This window comes from Anolis sagrei, chromosome 2 (genome assembly GCF_037176765.1).
Source record: "Anolis sagrei isolate rAnoSag1 chromosome 2, rAnoSag1.mat, whole genome shotgun sequence".
NCBI lineage: Eukaryota > Metazoa > Chordata > Lepidosauria > Squamata > Dactyloidae > Anolis > Anolis sagrei.
In genome coordinates this window covers 75,711,402-75,730,847 of record NC_090022.1, presented here as the reverse complement: position 1 = coordinate 75,730,847, position 19,446 = coordinate 75,711,402, and the positions used below count along the sequence as shown (strand labels likewise).

The following is a 19,446-nucleotide window of genomic DNA, read 5'->3' as shown; positions in this document are numbered from 1 at the left end:
AAATCACATAATTAAGGTCCAGGGAACAAAACCTGGAATCCTGTCTAACACAAAGTAGGCTCATACAGGATATATGTTTTCCAGCAGTAAATACATATGAGCTCAGTGACACCTTTTTTTTTCCTTGCCACATTTGATTCCCCACCAGGAAGCTGACTAAATTCAATGTCTCACACATGTTATTTTTTCTGGTGATTGAGAAATCTAGCATGTAACCTAGAGATTGCTGCCTTGAGCATGAAGAAAGTGAGTTCCACTGAACCAAAGATGCCTTATTGGAACTAAACATGTTCAGGGCTGGGCTCTAAAACTAATAACAACTTTCTATGACATAAAGCGTTCGTTTAGTAAATAGCTGCCTCAGGACATGAAGTTATGGTTCTTATGAATGACATCTTCTCAAAACACAGGGGAGAATGTCACTTGGATCCTGCTTGAGATTTTTGGAATAGATGATGAGCACAAAATACCAGAAAAGCAGGGGGATTCGCCAAAAGTGTTGGGCATTTCACCTTTGTACTCGGGTGTAAATTCTTTCATTTCTGGAGGCAGGGATTCATAGAAGCGTTGTTCTCTGGTGATGAGAGGCTTGCACACCGTGTGATCATCGTAGCGCATCATGCTGCTGTGGCCGCCCACTTGATGGATAAAAGGCTCCAGCAGGACCCCTCGGCCCCCTGTGTGGGTTGCGTTCTTGCCGTGCTTCCCCACCTCCATGGTTTGACAAACACACATTGCGTAGGACGCCTGTCACACACTGGAGGCATGGGGAGAGCTGCATGGGGTGGAAGGAGTGGTCTCTCAAGGAGTAAACTCACCACCACTCAGAGAGCCCAGAAAGTAAACATGCGTCTGAAGTCTGCAAAACAGAGAGGAAACACCATCAAAGTTTATCAGAAGTCCTAAGAATCTTAGATGCATGCACATATGTATACATACAATGCATTCATTGTACATTCCAGAAAACTAGCCACTGGTAGTAGGGTTTCTCTCTGACTACCTGTAGCTCACTCACATCCTTCCTTTTTTTGACAGCAGTACTCCCTTCACTCCAATTAATGATAAAGATTACTAGAAATGGACTGCTATTTTTCTAAAACTGTCCTTTTACAAACTGTACCACACTGCAGTTACTAGGACAAAGGACTGCAGCTCCCAAAGCAAGATGTTACTTGATGTCACAAGCACTACAGCTACACCAAGGAGACCTTGGAATCACTACTGTCCCAGAGTTGCTCCAACTGTCTTGGCCAGGATTTCACTGGTGACCAACACTCTCTCCTGGAAGTTTAGGGGGGTGGGGAAGGCTGCTTGCTTGAAAGACACATGCTGTATGTTTCCTCCCGTGACAAGCACTGCAGTTTAGAAGAGGCATTTTGAATTCTCAGCCAAAGAGCTCTAGTGGCTTCCTCAAACAACAACAAATCACAGGATCCCATAGGATGCAATCAGACTTGTGCTTCTCATATCTCAATAAAGGGTCAAAATAGAAGGTGACTGAGGGTGAAAAAATGATTTCAGTCTAGTCCAACTGCCACACTGATAAGTAGCTACAGCAGAGCTCTGATTTGGCCAGTCATCCTGTGTTATAAGCTGATCAGACTTGGAGAACACCTCACAAGATCAGGTGCTGATGTGTGATTTGATGCCTCTCCTACTTGTTGAAAGGAGAACATATACACAGCAAACATGAATATATTCTCAGCTGCCCTGAGGAAATCTTTCTTCATGGGGACATTTGTGAAAGCAAGTGAAGGAGTAATATAGTGGCTGCCCAATTTTCAGACATACACACATAATAGGTTACACCTGAATTCCTCCCATTCCTACTGTGATCTAAAAGCAAGAATGAGGAGATGAAACACCTACTACAGCCCAAGTCTCCATCCATCTACTAATTGATAAGGTGCATAACATTTGGTCAAAGACACAAATTGTATCCTACAGTGTTTTAACAAGACAGAAGTGACAATTTCCAGAAGACAAAATTGTCTTCCTCCCCTTTCCAACATACAAAACTGCTTCACTCCCCGCATCCTAGGAGCAAGGACTCTAATGCTCTGGGGAGCAGAGACAAAGGACTGAGGGCTCTCCTCACAATGGGCAGGATTAAAAGCCATAAACTTCACTCTGGTTCTAGCTCAAAGGAAAGCACGTGACCCCTTCTTATATGCTTCATTTCTTCACTGAGCAAGAACAAAATATTATAGATTATCCATTGTATAATTTTCTAAAAGCTCAGAAAATGCCTTGAATATGTCTAATATCATGATTAGTGAATGAGAAAACCTGCAAACATCCATATATAGTAAACACAAAAAGGAGATGGCATAACATCAGCACACTTAATTGCAACCACAAACAACTGATCTTGGAAGAAAAGCGGGCTCAGTCATGGTTAATACTTGGATAACAGGTGCTATAAGGTATATTTCAGAGAAGGAATAGGCAAAACCATCTTTGAATATTCCTTGTTTAAGAAAAATCAATTAAATTCATGGGGTTATCATAACTTGACTGGTGACTTGAAGGCGAAGGTGAAGAAATACTGAAGGATTAGCAACCTAATCACATGAATGAGTGAATTTATTTATTTTATTTTATTTATCGTGTCAGTAGCAACCACACAATTGTATTACATTTTTAACAAATTTTTAACAAACAGACAAAACAGAGTTTGCAAGCTTGGTAGTTGATTAAGTGTCCTCTGACCAGTAGCTGCCTCTGGTGTTGCTGCAAGAAGGTCCTCCATTGTGCATGTGGTGGGGCTAAGGTTGCATTGCAGCAGGTAGTCTGTGGTTTGCTCTTCTCCACACTCGCATGTTGTGGATTCCACTTTGTAACCCCAATTCTTGAGGTTGGCTCTGCATCTCGTGGTGCCAGAGTGCAGTCTGTTCAGTGCCTTCCAAATCACCCAGTTTTCTGTGTGCCATGGGGGGAGTCTCTCATTTGGTATCAGCCATTGATTGAGGTTCTGGGTTTGAGCCTGTCACTTTTGGACTCTCGCTTGCTGAGGTGTTCCAGCGAGTGTCTCTGTAGCTCTTAGAAAACTATTTCTAGATTTAAGTCGTTGACGTGCTGGCTGATACCCAAACAAGGGATGAGCTGGAGATGTCTCTGCCTTGGTCCTTTCACTATTGGCTGCTACTTCCCGGCGGATGTCAGGTGGTGCAATACCGGCTAAACAGGGTAATTTCTCCAGTGGTGTAGGGTGCAGACACCCCGTGATAATGCGACATGTATCATTAAGAGCCACATCCACTGTTTTAGTGTGGTGAGATGTGTTCCACACTGGGCATGCATACTCAGCAGCAGAGTAGCATAGCGCAAGGGCAGATGTCTTCACTGTATCTGGTTGTGATCCCCAGGTTGTGCCAGTCAGCTTTCGTATGATATTGTTTCTAGCACCCACTTTTTGCTTGATGTTCAGGCAGTGCTTCTTGTAGGTAAGAGCATGGTCCAGAGTGACTCCCAGGTATTTGGGTGCGCTGCAATGCTCCAGTGGGATTCCTTCCCAGGTAATCTTCAGAGCTCAGGATGCTTGTCTGTTCTTGAGATGAAAAGCACATGTCTGTGTTTTAGATAGGTTAGGGATCAGGTGGCTTCCTCTGTAATAGGCAGTAAGGGCACCTAGAACTTTGGAGATCTTCTGTTGAACCATCTCAAAGCTCCCTGCTTGAGCAGTAATGGCACGATCATCAGCATAGATGAAGCTCTCCGTCCCTTCTGGCAATGGCTGGTCATTTGTGTAAATGTTGAACATTGATGGAGCAAGCAGCTCCCCTGAGGCAAGCTGTTCTTCTGTTTCCGCCATCTGCTTCTCTGAATGGGTGAATGGGTGAAGAAGGTCAGAAAGAAGGAAGTTCTAGCCTCCCTTCTCCTGTATAATACTACTGCATTGAGCTTGCTGCTGAATGTTACCTTCAGAATAGCACATTTTTAAACTTCAAATAAAAGACTGACTTTTGAGAGGGAGTTGTTTAAGGGAAAATGCTTAGTTCAACAGTGCCTGAAAAATCAGATGAATCCAAGATGCTTTTAAAGGCTTAAGCAGCGGTGGAGCTGAGCTTCATGCTATACTGCAAATAAATAAATAAATAAATAAATAAATTGCATAAGAGAGAGATGCATATTAAATTATTTTGTTCTGCAAAAGTAGGCGCTTTCCCCCCTTAATTGCATTTTCATGTCCTTATGTTCACAAGTGTAAAAATTCACATCAAAATTTTGGATTTGGAGACCAAATTTAATAGTGAGTACATACTGTTTACACACAAATTCTACATAATAATAATAATAATAATAATAATAATAATAATAATAATAATACCTATGCTACAAATACCATCTGTTTGTGACAAAAAAAACAAAAAACTGGTGGGATCACAAGCCTGGAAAAGTTTCAGAAAATGAACACATAAAACTACTCTGGGATTTCTGAATCCCGACTGACAAGCGTTTTGGAGCACAATACTACTGACCTCACGATTGTGGAAAAAAACAAAGTATGGATTGTCGAAGTTGCAATCCCAGGCAACAGCAGAATTGATGAGATGCAACTGGAAAAGCTTAGAAGATATGCGGATTTAAAGATCGAACTGCAAGGACACTAAAGATGATCTCGTGGTGATCGGGACACTGGGTGCAGTGCCTAAAGACCTTGGCCTGCACTTAAAAACAATCAGTGCCAAGAAAATTACCATCTGTCAGCTGCAAAAGGCCACCCTACTTGGATCTGCACTCCTTATTCGCTGATAATCACATAACCCTAGATACTTGGGAAGTGTGTGATTGAATACAAAAGCCAGCATAGTGACCTTGTTTGCTGTGTACTACTCTTGATGTGTATCAAATAACAACAACAACAACAACACTTTATTTACATCCCACCACCATCTCCTCAAAGGTACTTGAGGTGGCTCACAAAAGCACTCAGAGTGCAACAAACATAAAATACACAAGCACATAAACATGGTCTGCACCTCATAAAAGCTACATAAAAGGTACTAAAATGAGCTTTGATTATTTACTGTATGCTACCATATTTTGGCACCCAATTAATGCATAGCATTAAAAAAATAAGACACAGGAACTTCCATGAGCACATCTACCCTGCAACCCTTCACTACAAGCAAACAAAGAGATATCTCTGACCTAGTCAAAACACGAATTTGAGTTGGGGAACATGAAAGAATCTGACTCTGATCTTAAACCTATAGGTAAGCCAATACTAAATATGTGATAGCTGTTACAGCAATATGACTCTTGTCTGCAATTTGCTGTAATTCTCCCAAGTGCTTGCTACTCATCTATCAGGTGGAAAGGTGAGCTTGGCTAGTACTTAAGACAGGGTTTTTTGTGTGGCACCACCCAATGTAGCACTCTCCGCATTAATCTTCCTTTGGACAGCTAGCAAAAAAGACATTCTTCTACCAAGCTCTAAATTGTCAAGGCCATTGTCTGACATCACTGTTACTCTGGTTTTACTGTAATCAAGATGTTTTTTGCTTCCTTCTTTTATTTGCCTATTACACAGAGTTCTTACTGACCATCATGCATTTGCTAAATTACAAATATACAAATGTGGGTTGTCCTAACTCAGCAACTATAATTACACCCACGGATCACCTAACGCTAACCACAACTAAGTAATTTCACAGGTAGATCCAATATGGGATGGTCTTTCCAAAGAGAAGGGGTTCCCACCTCTGGTCTCCAGTTGTTTTGGACTTCAGCTCCCAGAAATTCCAGCCAGTTTACCAGCTGTTAGGAATAGTGGGAGCAGAAGTCCAAAACACCTGGAGGCCCCAAGGTGGAAAACCACTGCCTTTTAGGACTGCCATTCCGCACATATATATAAATAACAAATAGGTTCTTGTGGGTTTTTTCGGGCTATATGGCCATGTTCTAGAGGCATTTCTCCTGACGTTTCGCCTGCATCTATGGCAAGCATCCTCAGAGGTAGTGAGGTCTGTTGGAATTAGGACAATGGGTTTATATATCTGTGGAATGGCTGGGGTGGGGCAAGGAGCTCTTCCTTGCTGGAGCTAGGTGTGAATGTTTCAACTGATCACCTTCATTAGCATTTGAAGGCCTGCCTGAGCCTGGGAAAATACCCTGTTGAGAGGTGTTAAGATGTGCCTGGTTGTTTCCTCTCTGCTGTTTTGCTGTTATAATTTTAGAGTTTTTTAATACAGGTAGCCAGATTTTGTTCATTTTCATGGTCTCTTCCTTTCTGTTGAAATTGTCCACATGCTTGTGGATTTCAATGGCTTCTCTGTGTAGTCTGACATGGTGGTTGTTGGTGTGGTCCAGCATTTCTGTGTTCTCAAATAATATGCTGTGTCCAGGCTGGTTCATCAGGTGCTCTGCTATGGCTGACTTCTCTGGTTGAAGTAGTCTGCAGTGCCTTTCATGTTCCTTGATTCGTGTTTGGGTGCTGCGTTTGGTGGTCCCTATGTAGACTTGTCCACAGCTGCATGGTATACGGTAGACTCCTGCAGAGGTGAGAGGATCCCTCTTGTCCTTTGTTAAATGTAGCATTTGTTGGATTTTCTTGGTGGGTTTGTAGATTGTTTGTATGTTGTGTTTCCTCATCAGCTTCCCTATGTATGGCAGGAACACTTTTCCTCTGGGTGGATCTTCATCTTTACTCTCGTGGCTTGTTCTTGGTCTTGCAGCTCTTCTGATGTCTGAGGTGGAGTATCCTCATCAGGGAAGCTGATGAGGAAACACAACATACAAACAATCTACAAACCCACCAAGAAAATCCAACAAATGCTACGTTTAACAAAGGACAAGAGGGATCCTCTCACCTCTGCAGGAGTCTACCGTATACCATGCAGCTGTGGACAAGTCTACATAGGGACCACCAAACGCAGCGCCCAAACACGAATCAAGGAACATGAAAGGCACTGCAGACTACTTCAACCAGAGAAGTCAACCATAGCAGAACACCTGATGAACCAGCCTGGACACAGCATATTATTTGAGAACACAGAAATGCTGGACCACACCAACAACCACCATGTCAGACTACACAGAGAAGCCATTGAAATCCACAATCATGTGGACAATTTCAACAGAAAGGAAGAGACCATGAAAATGAACAAAATCTGGCTACCAGTATTAAAAAACTCCATAAAATTATAACAGCAAAACAGCAGAGAGGAAACAACCAGGCACATCTTAACACCTCTCAACAGGGTATTTTCCCAGGCTCAGCCAAGCCTTCAAATGCTAATGAAGGTGATCAGTTGAAACATTTACACCTAGCTCCAGCAAGGAAGAGCTCCTTGCCCCACCCCAGCCATTCCACAGATATATAAACCCATTGTCCTAATTCCAACAGACCTCACTACCTCTGAGGATGCTTGCCATAGATGCAGGCGAAACATCAGGAGAAATGCCTCTAGAACATGGCCATATAGCCCGAAAAAACCCACAAGAACCTAGTGATTCTGGCCATGAAAGCCTTCGACAATACAATAACAAATAGACTGTCACACTTTGCAGACAGGGACAACATTGTTACCCTGTAAATGGAGGAAATGCACAACGTTTTCAACACTGTAAAACACAGAGCATTCAATTTCAAATCAATTCTATTTCTGGAAAGATTACTTTGTTTGAAATTACATTTAAATCACAACACTGATATGTGTGATTGAAAGATAAAAAAATACATAAGGATTTCAACCAGAAGCTCAAGATAGCATCTGGTTTTATTAATATTCTTCAAAAGACAAAGAAACTAATGAAAATACATCACCATTAAATATTTCCCTATGCTTTCTTAGGTTAACTCTTAATCTGAAATAAAAACACATAGGATGGTGAGGTAGAATAATATAAATTGTGTTTATAAACTATTACAGTCTTTGTAGCTACCCAACAGCCATCCAGTCTCATTGATTAATTCAGAACCTTAAGCTTGAGAAAAACAATTATAAAGTTACATTTTTTTTCAAGCCACTAACTAAAATGGGATGTGACAAATATATTGCTGACTGGCTTAGAGATTTATATAAGTTCTACACTAAATATATAATTCCTTAGTTGCTTGATTACACTGGCTACATTAATAGTATATGCATCCAGCTTCAATTATCAGTACTAGTTTTAAAATATAGCAAAAACCAAAAGTTGCATAAAGGAGTAGTCTTATTGAAATAAAAAATGCCTGCTACTTTAGAAATTAATTTCTTGAATTAGAGAACAATTGGCTCTCCTCAGTGTTTCATCACATTCTTGCTCTATCTGAATTACAAAGAAAATTCAAAGTATCATTTGCTTTCTAATGTGTTTTCAGCATTATAAATGCAAGGAATAGGGAAAGAGGAAAAACACAGTATAGGTGAATAGACTCCACCAAGGAAATTGAAGTCCTCGGCTTGCAAGTTAATAACAGGCTCTCAGATGTCCCTTATTCATATAGTCACTGTAAACTGAAGCCTACTTGACAGCATATGACAACAATATAGACAGGCTAATATCTTATTTGAAGTACAAGGCTCCATTCAACCAGCGCACAAAATCAGTCAAGCAAAACCACAATTCTTCTATTTCAGAGGCTGAAAGCTTTCTCCTTCACACATTTTCCCTGCCCCCAATGCAACACACTCTGAAACAACATATGCCAAGATATAACAACGTGCTGGGCAATCTTGCACCCAGGCACCACATACTGGCTCCACCAACTGCAGAACAGTTTCAGAGTATTTATGTGTCACAGGAGATCAAATTCTACTTTAGTGGATCATAAGGCTGTCAACAAATAATTGGGAACTGCTGACAGAGCCCATTCCTTCCGACTGCTAGACATAACTGAAGACATGCCATGCTAACAGGACGCTGTAAGATCAAAGCTGAGAAAGAGGTGGACTAGAAACTCCCAGTGCAAGAAACTGGTGAATTTGTAGTTTTGGAAAAGAAGTGAAGCTCTTCACCAGGAATGACAAATATAATTTTGCACAGACTATACATTCAAAAGGTCCATTCATTTCTTTTAATAAAATATTTTTATCCAAGAATAAGAGTTGGAAGAGACCATGGGGACCATCCAGTCCAATTTCTGCCATGCAGGAAAACACAACCAAAGCACTCCCAACAGACGGCCTTTCTCTGTTTAAAATCCTCCAGAGCAGAAGACTCCACCACACTTGGAGGCAGCATATTCTACTGTCAAGCAGCTTTCAATAAAATGGTTTTGATATTTCCCCCCTCATTTTTAATTGAGATTCTATCTAATCATAGAAGCTAAGGAGATTGGTGAGTACTTAAATGGAGAATTACCAGGTGATTATAGCTTGGTGGTGCAGTGCAATGTTTCTCAAGTTATGTGATGTGGGGGACCAGCAAATGATTGTTTTCCAGTGTGCCGAAAACCGGCACTAAACTTGTGTCCTTTAGCAAAATCTCTTTCTTCCTCTCTCTCTTTCCTGGATACCTGCCAGGAACAAGTAGTCAATGGCCCAAAGACTACCCTTTATTTTGAATAGCACTGCTGTAAGCTCCATTCAAAGTAATGCAATACCACATCCCTTGCCTCAGACTGTATAAAATGCTCATCATAAGTGAAGAGTGCACCTGAAGACCAACAACAACAACAACAACGATGAGGATGGTCCTATACATGATTAGATTCTGGTTCAGAGGAAGGCAATGATAAACCACCTCTGAGTATTCCTTGCCTAAGAAATCCTATGAAATTGGGCCACCATGTGACCTGAAAGCAACTACACATACCTACCTACACACACACAGCATACCCAAGACTCTCAGCAAAGCCATATATTTCTTCTTTTATTTCCTTATTTTTTTTAAATTGCATTTATATGCCATCTTTCTCTCCTCACTCAGCACCTGCTTTTCAAACCACACATAGCTTATATATTCACACACAATATTAGCATATATTTAGCATATATTCATGAGTTCATGAAGAGTTGGAAGCAACTGAATGAATAAACAACAAATGTAATAAATCTGGCAATAAATCTACCTGTGCACCTTGTTCTGCATCTTTTCTACTGTCTTTGTGCAGCGTCCAGTATATTTAGGGATCTTCCAGCAAAAAATATATTTCAGGGCCCATTTCCAGATACTTGCTTCTTAATATTAAAACACTTTATTTATTATTTATTTATTTGCTGCATTTGTTAACCGCCGTTCTCAGCCCTAGGGCAACTCACGGCGGTGTACAACATATAAAAGACAATTTACAATAAAGCTTTTTACTTTGTTCCTATTTAGCATGACTTTGGAAGGTTATTTTTATATTGTGGAGTTTTCAAAATGTTATTCTTATTTTCAGCCTTCAAATAGGCTAAGAGCCAAATCACACAACTGCTGAGGCCATGGCATTTGGCAGAAAAAAGGACTAGAAAATCCTACATGGGTGAGCTCCATATTCATATTCTGTTGTGTGCATCTGTGATCATGCATATGAATCAGCTTCTCTTATATCATTACCTAATGTTTTTCTAGAAACATTACCACCTGTATATATTTCCCAACATACCAGGTGGACCAAGTCATGGAAGGCTTTTCACATGGATATGTCTGAAGCTGTTTTCAATCTACAGGTAGTGTAATTATATTTTAAGAATAACCTTATATATGTTTTTACCTATCTGTTACCATCTGTATATATTTTAATTTCTGTAAGTTGTCTTGAACTCCAGAGACCCTTTGAGCTACTATAATTAATTTGCTGCAGAATGTATGTCAAAAATATGAGCCGCATCCAGGATTTGGCACCTGGATGCTGGAAATACTAGGTCATATCTGTCTATTAAATCTAGGATTATATATTCTTGCTGTCAGCTGCAACACAAGGTCTTTGATGGAAATATTATTTCCTATCACCTGCCACCTGATTCTTTGAACTAGAGATGCCTGGATTGAATCTAGTATCGTAGGCTTGCAAAGCATGTACCTGTCACGAAGATATTTTTCACCACCATACATAAGAAAAAACTGTGTGCATGACCTGTGAGTAAATATCATTTAAACCTCAGTTATAGTGAAAGAGTTTTGTTTTCCCTCTGCTTAGCACATAACAGAAATCACATTTCAAAAGAACAATAGTAACCTATCAATAATTGTTCCTATTATGTTCAACTTTAAGAAAGTCAGTTTTTAAAATCATGTAATTTTAAATGAAGTCTTATAATTAAAAAAAACAGTAATAGACAAGCACATTAATAAACAAAGGGAGTTAGTGAATGTAGTGGTTTGTATAGTTTTAGTGTTGGGTATCAGTCCTGAGAAAAAAGTAAGGTACAAATAAATATTGTCGCTGTCATCATGTACTGAACAATGACTTCAGACCAGGCTTCAAATGTCCACTTGGCCATGCAAATCCACTGGGTGACCTTGGCCAAGCCACACTCTCTCAGACTCAAAAGATGGCAAAAGATAAACCTCTTCAGAATGAATCTTGGCAAGAAATCCCCATGACCTGAAATAGTATACAATTCCAGTTTGTGCAGCAGAAATAATTGAAAAAAATCAACTTTGAAACCACAAAGCAGAAGTGTGCATCTTCTTCCTGCCTTTGTGAATTTTTAGAAACCATGAATAGGTAGTAAATACTTGTTCTTTATTTCCTGCAGTAGAAATATGTTCGCTCTAATAGTGTTCATCTTAGCACATGATAAAAACACATGATAGTCCAGATTACAGATCTTATACATCTATGCTTGCTCATAGATAAGACTATAGGACCATATCACACTACAGCCTCACTAAACTACAAACCTCAGAATTCTGTAGGAGGCAGAAACCGGATTTAAAGTGGATTCATTCTCTAGTGTGATGAAGTAGCATGAAAATAAATTAAAACTAAGGGAATGGAGTATGTTGCTAAAAGCTGGGCTGAATTAGAAATGGAGGATAGGAACACTCAGTGCATCTTTAGCTCTGACAGACTAGGAAAACTGAGTTTTAATTTTGAGACACTAAGATTGGTCTGGGAAGATTTTTATTTAGAGTTATTTAAGGAAAAGACAAAAAATGAAGAACATTTCCTATAATGGATGGTTTATTTTGCAAATATTAACAATTTATCCAAGTGGTCACCTGTTACAATGCAGGAAATAAAAGGTTCTTGTAGAGACACTAAAGAATAATAAAGCTCCGAAAGAGGATTAGATGCCACCTGAGATTTTTAAATATAGCACAGCTTTACAAGTCAGCTTATTCATCCATATAAATAATAGCGGATACATGGAAGGTTAGAATAGTAGGCCCACTGTTGTTGTTGTTTTAAAAAATGAAAATGAGGGGACTCTAGAAATAATAAGATCAGTTTGCTTAACTGACAAGCAGAGAAATACAATGTTAAATTTCTTTTTAAAAGAGCAAAATATTAGATAGGACAGAATTCTATTTCATCCTAAAAGCAGGCAAGGTTTATGCACATGGGTTCTGTTACTGATAAATGTTTTTTCTTGTCTAATTTAGTAACAAAACAAAATTTTAAGGGTAAACAACTTTACATGTTATTCATTGATTTAAAATATGTTTTTGATTTGATAAACAGAAATCTCCCAAGGAAAAAGTACTGAAAACAGGCACAGCTCCATCCTGCCAGGGAGCAGAAGCAGACAGGAGCCCCTCACCCCTATTCTGAACTGCCACTGCCTAGCCTCAGAGGAAAAGAACAGGCAGGCACAGCTCCATCATGCCCTGGACCAGAAGCAGATGAAAGGCCTTTAATTCATCCCAACTGCCAATGTCCTGACCTTGAATGGAGAAGAAGAGACAGGCACAGCTCTATCATGCCTTGATCCCAAAGGAGAGGAAGGCCCTCTCTCCATACTAACTGCCATGCCCAGCCTCAGAGAGAAGTAAGAAGAGGCAGAGAGCTCCATCATGCTCACGCACATAACTATACATTTCTGCTTCCAGGTTTTTGGGAGTCAGTGCTGTTTGTTGACTCTTTCTTCTTCAATTGCCCTGCTGTGGCTTTGGAGAGAGAGAAGAGGAAGCAATATCTGGTGGACTTAATCATCTTCCACACTGCCATCCTCTTTTCCTTTTTTGTCATGTCTTAATAGGACAGTAAACCTGTTGGCAAGGAACTGTTCTGTTGTTCTTCTACTTGTAACACTCCATGTACAGGGATGGTGTTATATACATTATATATGCCTATCTGTATAAGGCCCTTCACTAAAAAAGGAGTTTCTAATTTACACTTACTGAAGTGTAAATTAGAAACTCCTTTTTTTAGTGAAGGGCCTTATACAGATAGGCATATACTTAAAAATTAAAAGAGGAATACATCATGACCTCACAAATATTAACTTAATAGAAAGAAAGACTCAAGAAACAGCACCAACTCCCAAAAAAATTGGCAGCAGACTGAGATGCATTGTTGGTTGCTGGGAGGGGAATGAAGTTTTCTTAAAAATGAAAAAGATATGTAGGATAAGCAACCTACTGAAAAAGTGAGTTATGAGTCCTGGTGGCTATCACGAGACAGCTCCCCATTTTTTCTGGACAGAAAAAGCAAGTCCAGGGCAGCCTAGAACAGCTGAAGACCACAAGCATGAACTTGGAATACACATGTGCCCCAGGGGTGCCCTATACCCATCTTTGGTTTATAATAATAATAATAAAAATACTTTATTTGTATCCCACCCCCTCCCTCAAAAGGGACTCGGGGCAGTATACTAACATAGTAATAATCAGCAACCAAAGCAACTCAAATTAACAAATCATAGTACAAAAACAAAAGCAGCCATAAACGTATTAAATTAAAAAGTGGATTAATTCTTCAAAAAATCTGGATATATAATTTCTCAAAATTCTTGATTAATTATTATTTTAATGTGAAAGTTCTAAGATACTGATTCTCAAGCCGACATGGGGACGGGCTCCCATTGCTCCCAACGTACCTAGAACCAGTAATATATATGTATTTGACAGCTACAATAGTTCTTTTCATTTCCAAAAAGCTTGCCGACTGGATGCCAATGGCTTGTGGACCAGTACGGGTCCATGGATCACTACTCTAAGTATCATTGTTTCTAGTTCTAACATAAGACATGTTTTTAAACAATGAATACCAGGCAGCAGTGTACAGATGGACCACAGCCAGTATGTCAATATTCTACACAAGTGTTTAGATGGACACTAGCCAGGAGGATCAATTAAAACATTTATGAAATGGCTAGTGAGGGCAAAGACCCGATTCAGGAAGAATACCCATTCCTCCAATGAAATGGAATCAACATATGGTCACAATGATACAATAAAGAAAAATTAAGGGCATTCCAGCACAAGACCTGGCCTGCTATTTACTAAAATGCCAGTTACATGCAAAATGTAAGGAATATTATTTCTCTTGGCTTCTTGGGAATATGAGAAACTGGGAGATTGAAGGTAAAAATTAAGTTTCTCTTTAAAGATTTGGCCAGTTAATGATTTAGAAGTTCTCCTTTTTGAAACAGGATAATTTAAGAGAAAAGTCTCACATTCAGATTGCACGAATCATGTATCTGTTTTAATAATATATCTTATTTATATTAAAATGTATATATAATTTTCAGTATTTTTATTATTTTAATCTTGATGTTTTAATATATTCACTGTTGCATTTGATGAATATATTGGTTTTTATATTGTCTGAAGCCTATTCAGTAAAAAAGTTATTGAGTCATAATAAATTTCTTATTTCATAAAAATTAAAATTAAGAAAAACAACCTATCCTAAATAGTTGAAAGAGTCAGCACTTATGCAATATCGCAAAATGGAATATCTAAATTAGTCTTTAGAAAATCCTGCCATCTTTCCGGTATGCATGCAAATTGCTTGTTCTGTAATCTGAAAGGGCAAGCTCTAATGCAATTTGAAACAATTCTGCATGATAAAACGGTAAGTAAAATCCTTTTGAAGAACATTGGAAGAACATTATGTATGTGTGTGTTTGCATGACCCAACAAGTCAGAGATTTCTAAGAACTCTGGATTTTGTACAACAGAGTAAATTGATGCACACAATTTCATTGCTTCTGCTTATAGCATGAGTGGCCATATGGCCACGCTCCACAGTTTAACATGCAAACCCTGGAACAGATGCCCTCTTCCCCCATTTGTTTCTCTATCAACAAACCTGTGATGGAATTCACAAACAAAACCTAAAAAAACCTTTTGATTCTACCCCTGCAGCGGTAACTATGTTCACATCACATGAAGGAAAGCTGCTTATCTACAACAAGCCATGGCTTATCAAACAGGGTGAATGTGCTTTCTGAGAAACTGAACCAGTTTAAGCTGCATTTTATTCATGTAATCATGCCTCTACATGAAGATATGAACTGATGGCACATGGATGCATTCTACACAACGATTTTTATAACCATGGCTGAGTTAACAGTACAGTACTTTATCTGCCCATGCAAACCAAAGATGGAGATGGGGAAAAACAGCAGCAGAAATGGTTATGCAGTTTTCCAATTAAGTCATTATTTTTCTGTTCCATTTTTCTTCCATTTCAAATTAGTAGCAGCTATAAAGACTGAGTGGAAGTTATTTCTGGTTTATTACAAGTTTCTACAAAAGAAAATATTTTGTGGCAATGAATCTTACCAGTTAGAAAAGCTACCAAATCTGAAATGCTTGCAGGAGGTCAATGAAGAAGTAGATTTTGAGATATTTTCTTATTCTAGAGGCATATAAATAAAATAGACTATTAGCTGAAAACAAACTTACCAAAGAAACTATAGAAAAGAAAATTATTTTAACTGGAAAGAAGAGCTGACCTTATAAGTTGCAATTTGTATATTATTAGGGAATAAGTCCTACTTAACTTGGTGAGTCTTCATGTCATCTCCCCCCCCCCCCCCGTCCCCCCGTCCCCCGGCAACAACACACACTTGGAAAAAAGGATAAATGAGAGATCAATATCTAAGTCTTATTGAAGCATGCACAATAATGATGCTGAATTTATGAAACTTGCATGTTTGCAAAGATGGGAGCCTAATGCCAACAGAGGATTCTGCCCTTTCCTCCCTCTCCTTCACCATCCCCCATCAAAATATACTAGAAATATGCCTTTATACTCTATGAGAAATTATAATATATATTACATATAATGCTTGTTTTCTGGAAACATGGCTATGAACACAATTCAGGTATTTTCAAAGTGATATGCTCCTTGTTCATGACTTTGTAATGCAATCAATCCACTTCTCTCAGGAGGAATAAATGGAGAACAGCAGACTGGCCTAAAAAACTATTTGTGGTAAAGGACATTGGAAAGGACAAAACACTTAAGGACAATTTCATATGACTCCTTTGCCGAATAATCTGAAACATATGCTTTCCCCAGAGTTTTCCATTTGTTTAAATTAAGTCATTTTAAAGAAAGAGATATCTCACAACTGCCATTCCTGCTTTCATGCCTAAGGAAACAATTCCTTATAATGGAAGTGTTGCCACCACAGTACTATTTCAGCCTCTTATGTCATGAGACATCTTAAACTATAATCTATTTAATTAATATTTCACTTCGTGATATGGGCAAGAAATGATGGCATGAGTACGCTAATGAATTACCATAGTGTATATAAACAACATCAACATAGCAGGTACAATGAAAACACAGTATGATCAGGCAAATATGGCCCCTTCTACACTGCCATATAATCCAGATTATCAAAGCAGATAAACTATATTATCTGCTTTGAACTCGATTGTATGAGTCTACACTGCCATACAATCCAGTTCAAAACAGATAATCAGGATTGTATATGACAGTTTAGAAAGGGCATTTGTGTTAGACCAGAGCTACATAATGTGGTGGTTTCTGAACTGGTGCTGATTCATACGTTATTAACTGCCAGTTAAATATCAATTTAAAAACCATTTGCAAAAAACAAAAGTTATACAGCATAATACAGTTTTGGTTGGTAAGTGCAAACCTGACAAATACGTGTTAGTTTTAAGATGTGGGTAGAAGTGTAGTATAGAAGTGATGGTCCTTATGTAAACAAGGAATTGGGGGAGATTGTCTTCAGGAGCTTTGCATCTGTTACAGTTACATCTACTTCTCTGTATTTCACAAATATAAGTGCTAACATGATTAACAGCATGGGGAGGGAAAGAAGCAACAATCAACAAAACTCTTTTTGCAAAGAATACTTCCAGAAACAAATGTGAACACAGTGCAGATGGAGTTCCTGTACTGTCGAGTCTAAACCTCAATTTCTTCACTCACAGGCAATCTTTACCTCACTACACAGCTGCCAGTAGCACCAGAACTTTCAAATTAACAGTAGTTTCTAGCATGTCCTGCCAGAGAAATGACACTTTATATGTCATGGAAACAGAGAGTGCCCCTCTTAAAGTGCTGCCAATGTGAATCTTGAGCTGCTGTGCTGCTTCAGGGCTGTAGGTCATTGAGCAAAAACCGTTCCAGACTATGCACAGTATGTAGAGTTAGAATCCCATTAAAAACCGATTGGTTAGCTGCAGCCTCAGGTAATAATGGTAGCAACCAGGTTAACTTATGCATTGCTTTCCACATGATTGTAGGACTTATCTCAATATGAGTCCTCTTCAGTGAACTACCTTCTTAGCATCTTTCTGCACTCACTTGCCACCTCCTTGCAGCATAATGAGCTGCAAGTACAGAGTGATCATGGGAGCGGACAGAGGGACAAGCCAGGATTCGGGGGGGGGGGGGGGGAAATAAAAGTATTATTTAATTAAAGTGCTTGAGAGCAGAAATGTTTTCAATTTCCATTTTTTCCAGATTTGCAATACCTTTATTTGTACATACTGCAATATCTTTGAGATGCAACCTAAGTCTAAACATGAAATTCATCTATCTATCTATCTATCTATCTATCTATATTCTGAAACAAATTTACTCATTACTTTTCAGAAACAAACAAATCTGTTATGGGGGAGGGAATCCCCTGCAAATGTCCCAATAAAACACCCCCCCCCCCCCATGAGAATGAATAAACATAACAATTTTTGTTCTTTATATTTGGAGGGGAGGTAGTGAAATTACTTAATTTTGGTACTTTGCATTACCTCCATATTTTTTTAAAAAAATCAGTAACTTCTTTGCATTTTTCAAATATAACTGTTGCTGAAATACTGGTTATTAACTCCCTCTGGATAAGAAAGGGCAGCAATCAGCAAACATGCAAGAAAAAATAGTGCCAAACGTATTTTAAGTGCCCCATCCTAACTCTGGTACCTTGTACGACAGCCTTTCTCAGTGATGCATGATTTGTTTGCATTTAGGTTTTACCACCACTAGGCAGACAGAAGACAAGAAGACAATGAAAATCAATGCAGAACTGACACACACACTTCAAATGCAGGGCTCTTTAGTATGGGTTGCCATGTTACAGTGCTCACTGGCAACTGAAGTCATAACTGGCAGAATCTATCAAAGTTCAGTTCCAGAGCTAGCAACCACTTTTCTGAGATATGCAGTCTTTTCACCACCCTCCTTTTTGCTCTTCCCTCTTTCCCTCACCCGCAATAGCACACGTGCTCTCCTGACCTGAAATGTTGTGAACCTTCCTTCAAGTTTCAGTTACTTATCTCCTCCACCCATTTTCCTAGAAAGCTGCCATTCCTCTTTCATAGGGCTACATTACATAATGCCCTGAATAAGTAACGCACATTGGAAAGCAGGATCTATTGTATATACTCAATGTATTAGTCAACCTCAAAAGTCAAGGGCAGGTTTGGCGGCCAAAATTCTGGAACTTTATATGTCCCATAGATAAGCTGAGGGTCATTCTGCAAAGGAGAAAGCACCAATAACTCAAGGGGCCACCTGCCTCTAGCTACTATCAACATTTTTCCACTTAGGAATTCAAAAAAGGCTAGAAAGGGCAAAATGGCAGAAAGAATAGAGGAGATTGAGATTTTTATTAGGTTTCCCTGGGAGGTTCCCTTTCACTCCTCTACCCAGGGAATGGTTCCTTTTTATTTATATACAAGAGTTACAGGACAGTACTCATATTAATCCATGGATAAGTTGACTCAGGTTATTTGGACTGATTTTTTAAACGATAATTTCTAGATTTATGCATGAATCTAATATAGGGTAATCTTGAGCAGGGTCGTGTGCTTTAATGCTAAAGAATAGGGATATAAAACTCTACCATCCCTCCACATTTGCGGATTTGGTTTAAAATGATTTTTTTCTAAGAATACCTAATTCCTCCAAAGTTTTCAATAGTTTCTAGAAGATGTTTACCATAGTGTTCTGCTGGAAGACTTCGAAATTCCTAGAGAGATGTTCTTTCAGAGGGGAAAAACAGCAATTGTTTTATTTACAGTTTTACTTTCATGGGGGTCCTGAGCTCCTAACCACAGTGAACATGAAGGGATGATTGTATGTACTTAATGTAGCATACTATTTAACTCTCAGCCCCTTTCCTGTTCGGCTTCCTTCCTTCACCCTTT

At 39.0% G+C, this 19,446-nt stretch overlaps 1 protein-coding gene across 2 annotated transcripts in view; it reads right to left on the bottom strand.

The window, feature by feature from the left end:
* The window catches only part of IP6K1 (inositol hexakisphosphate kinase 1), a 37,335-nt gene that overhangs the window by 10,087 nt on the left and 7,802 nt on the right, over positions 1 to 19,446 (bottom strand). The window contains exons 2-3 of one of the 2 annotated variants that reach the window (XM_060765711.2): positions 15,598 to 15,673; positions 513 to 859 (exon numbers count right to left, since the gene is read on the bottom strand). In XM_060765711.2, the coding sequence (XP_060621694.1) occupies positions 513 to 735 (223 nt within the window). In that variant the 5' untranslated portion in view covers positions 736 to 859; positions 15,598 to 15,673. The remainder of the gene's footprint in view (positions 1 to 512; positions 860 to 15,597; positions 15,674 to 19,446) is intronic. The other variant, XM_060765709.2, reaches the window with a different exon arrangement.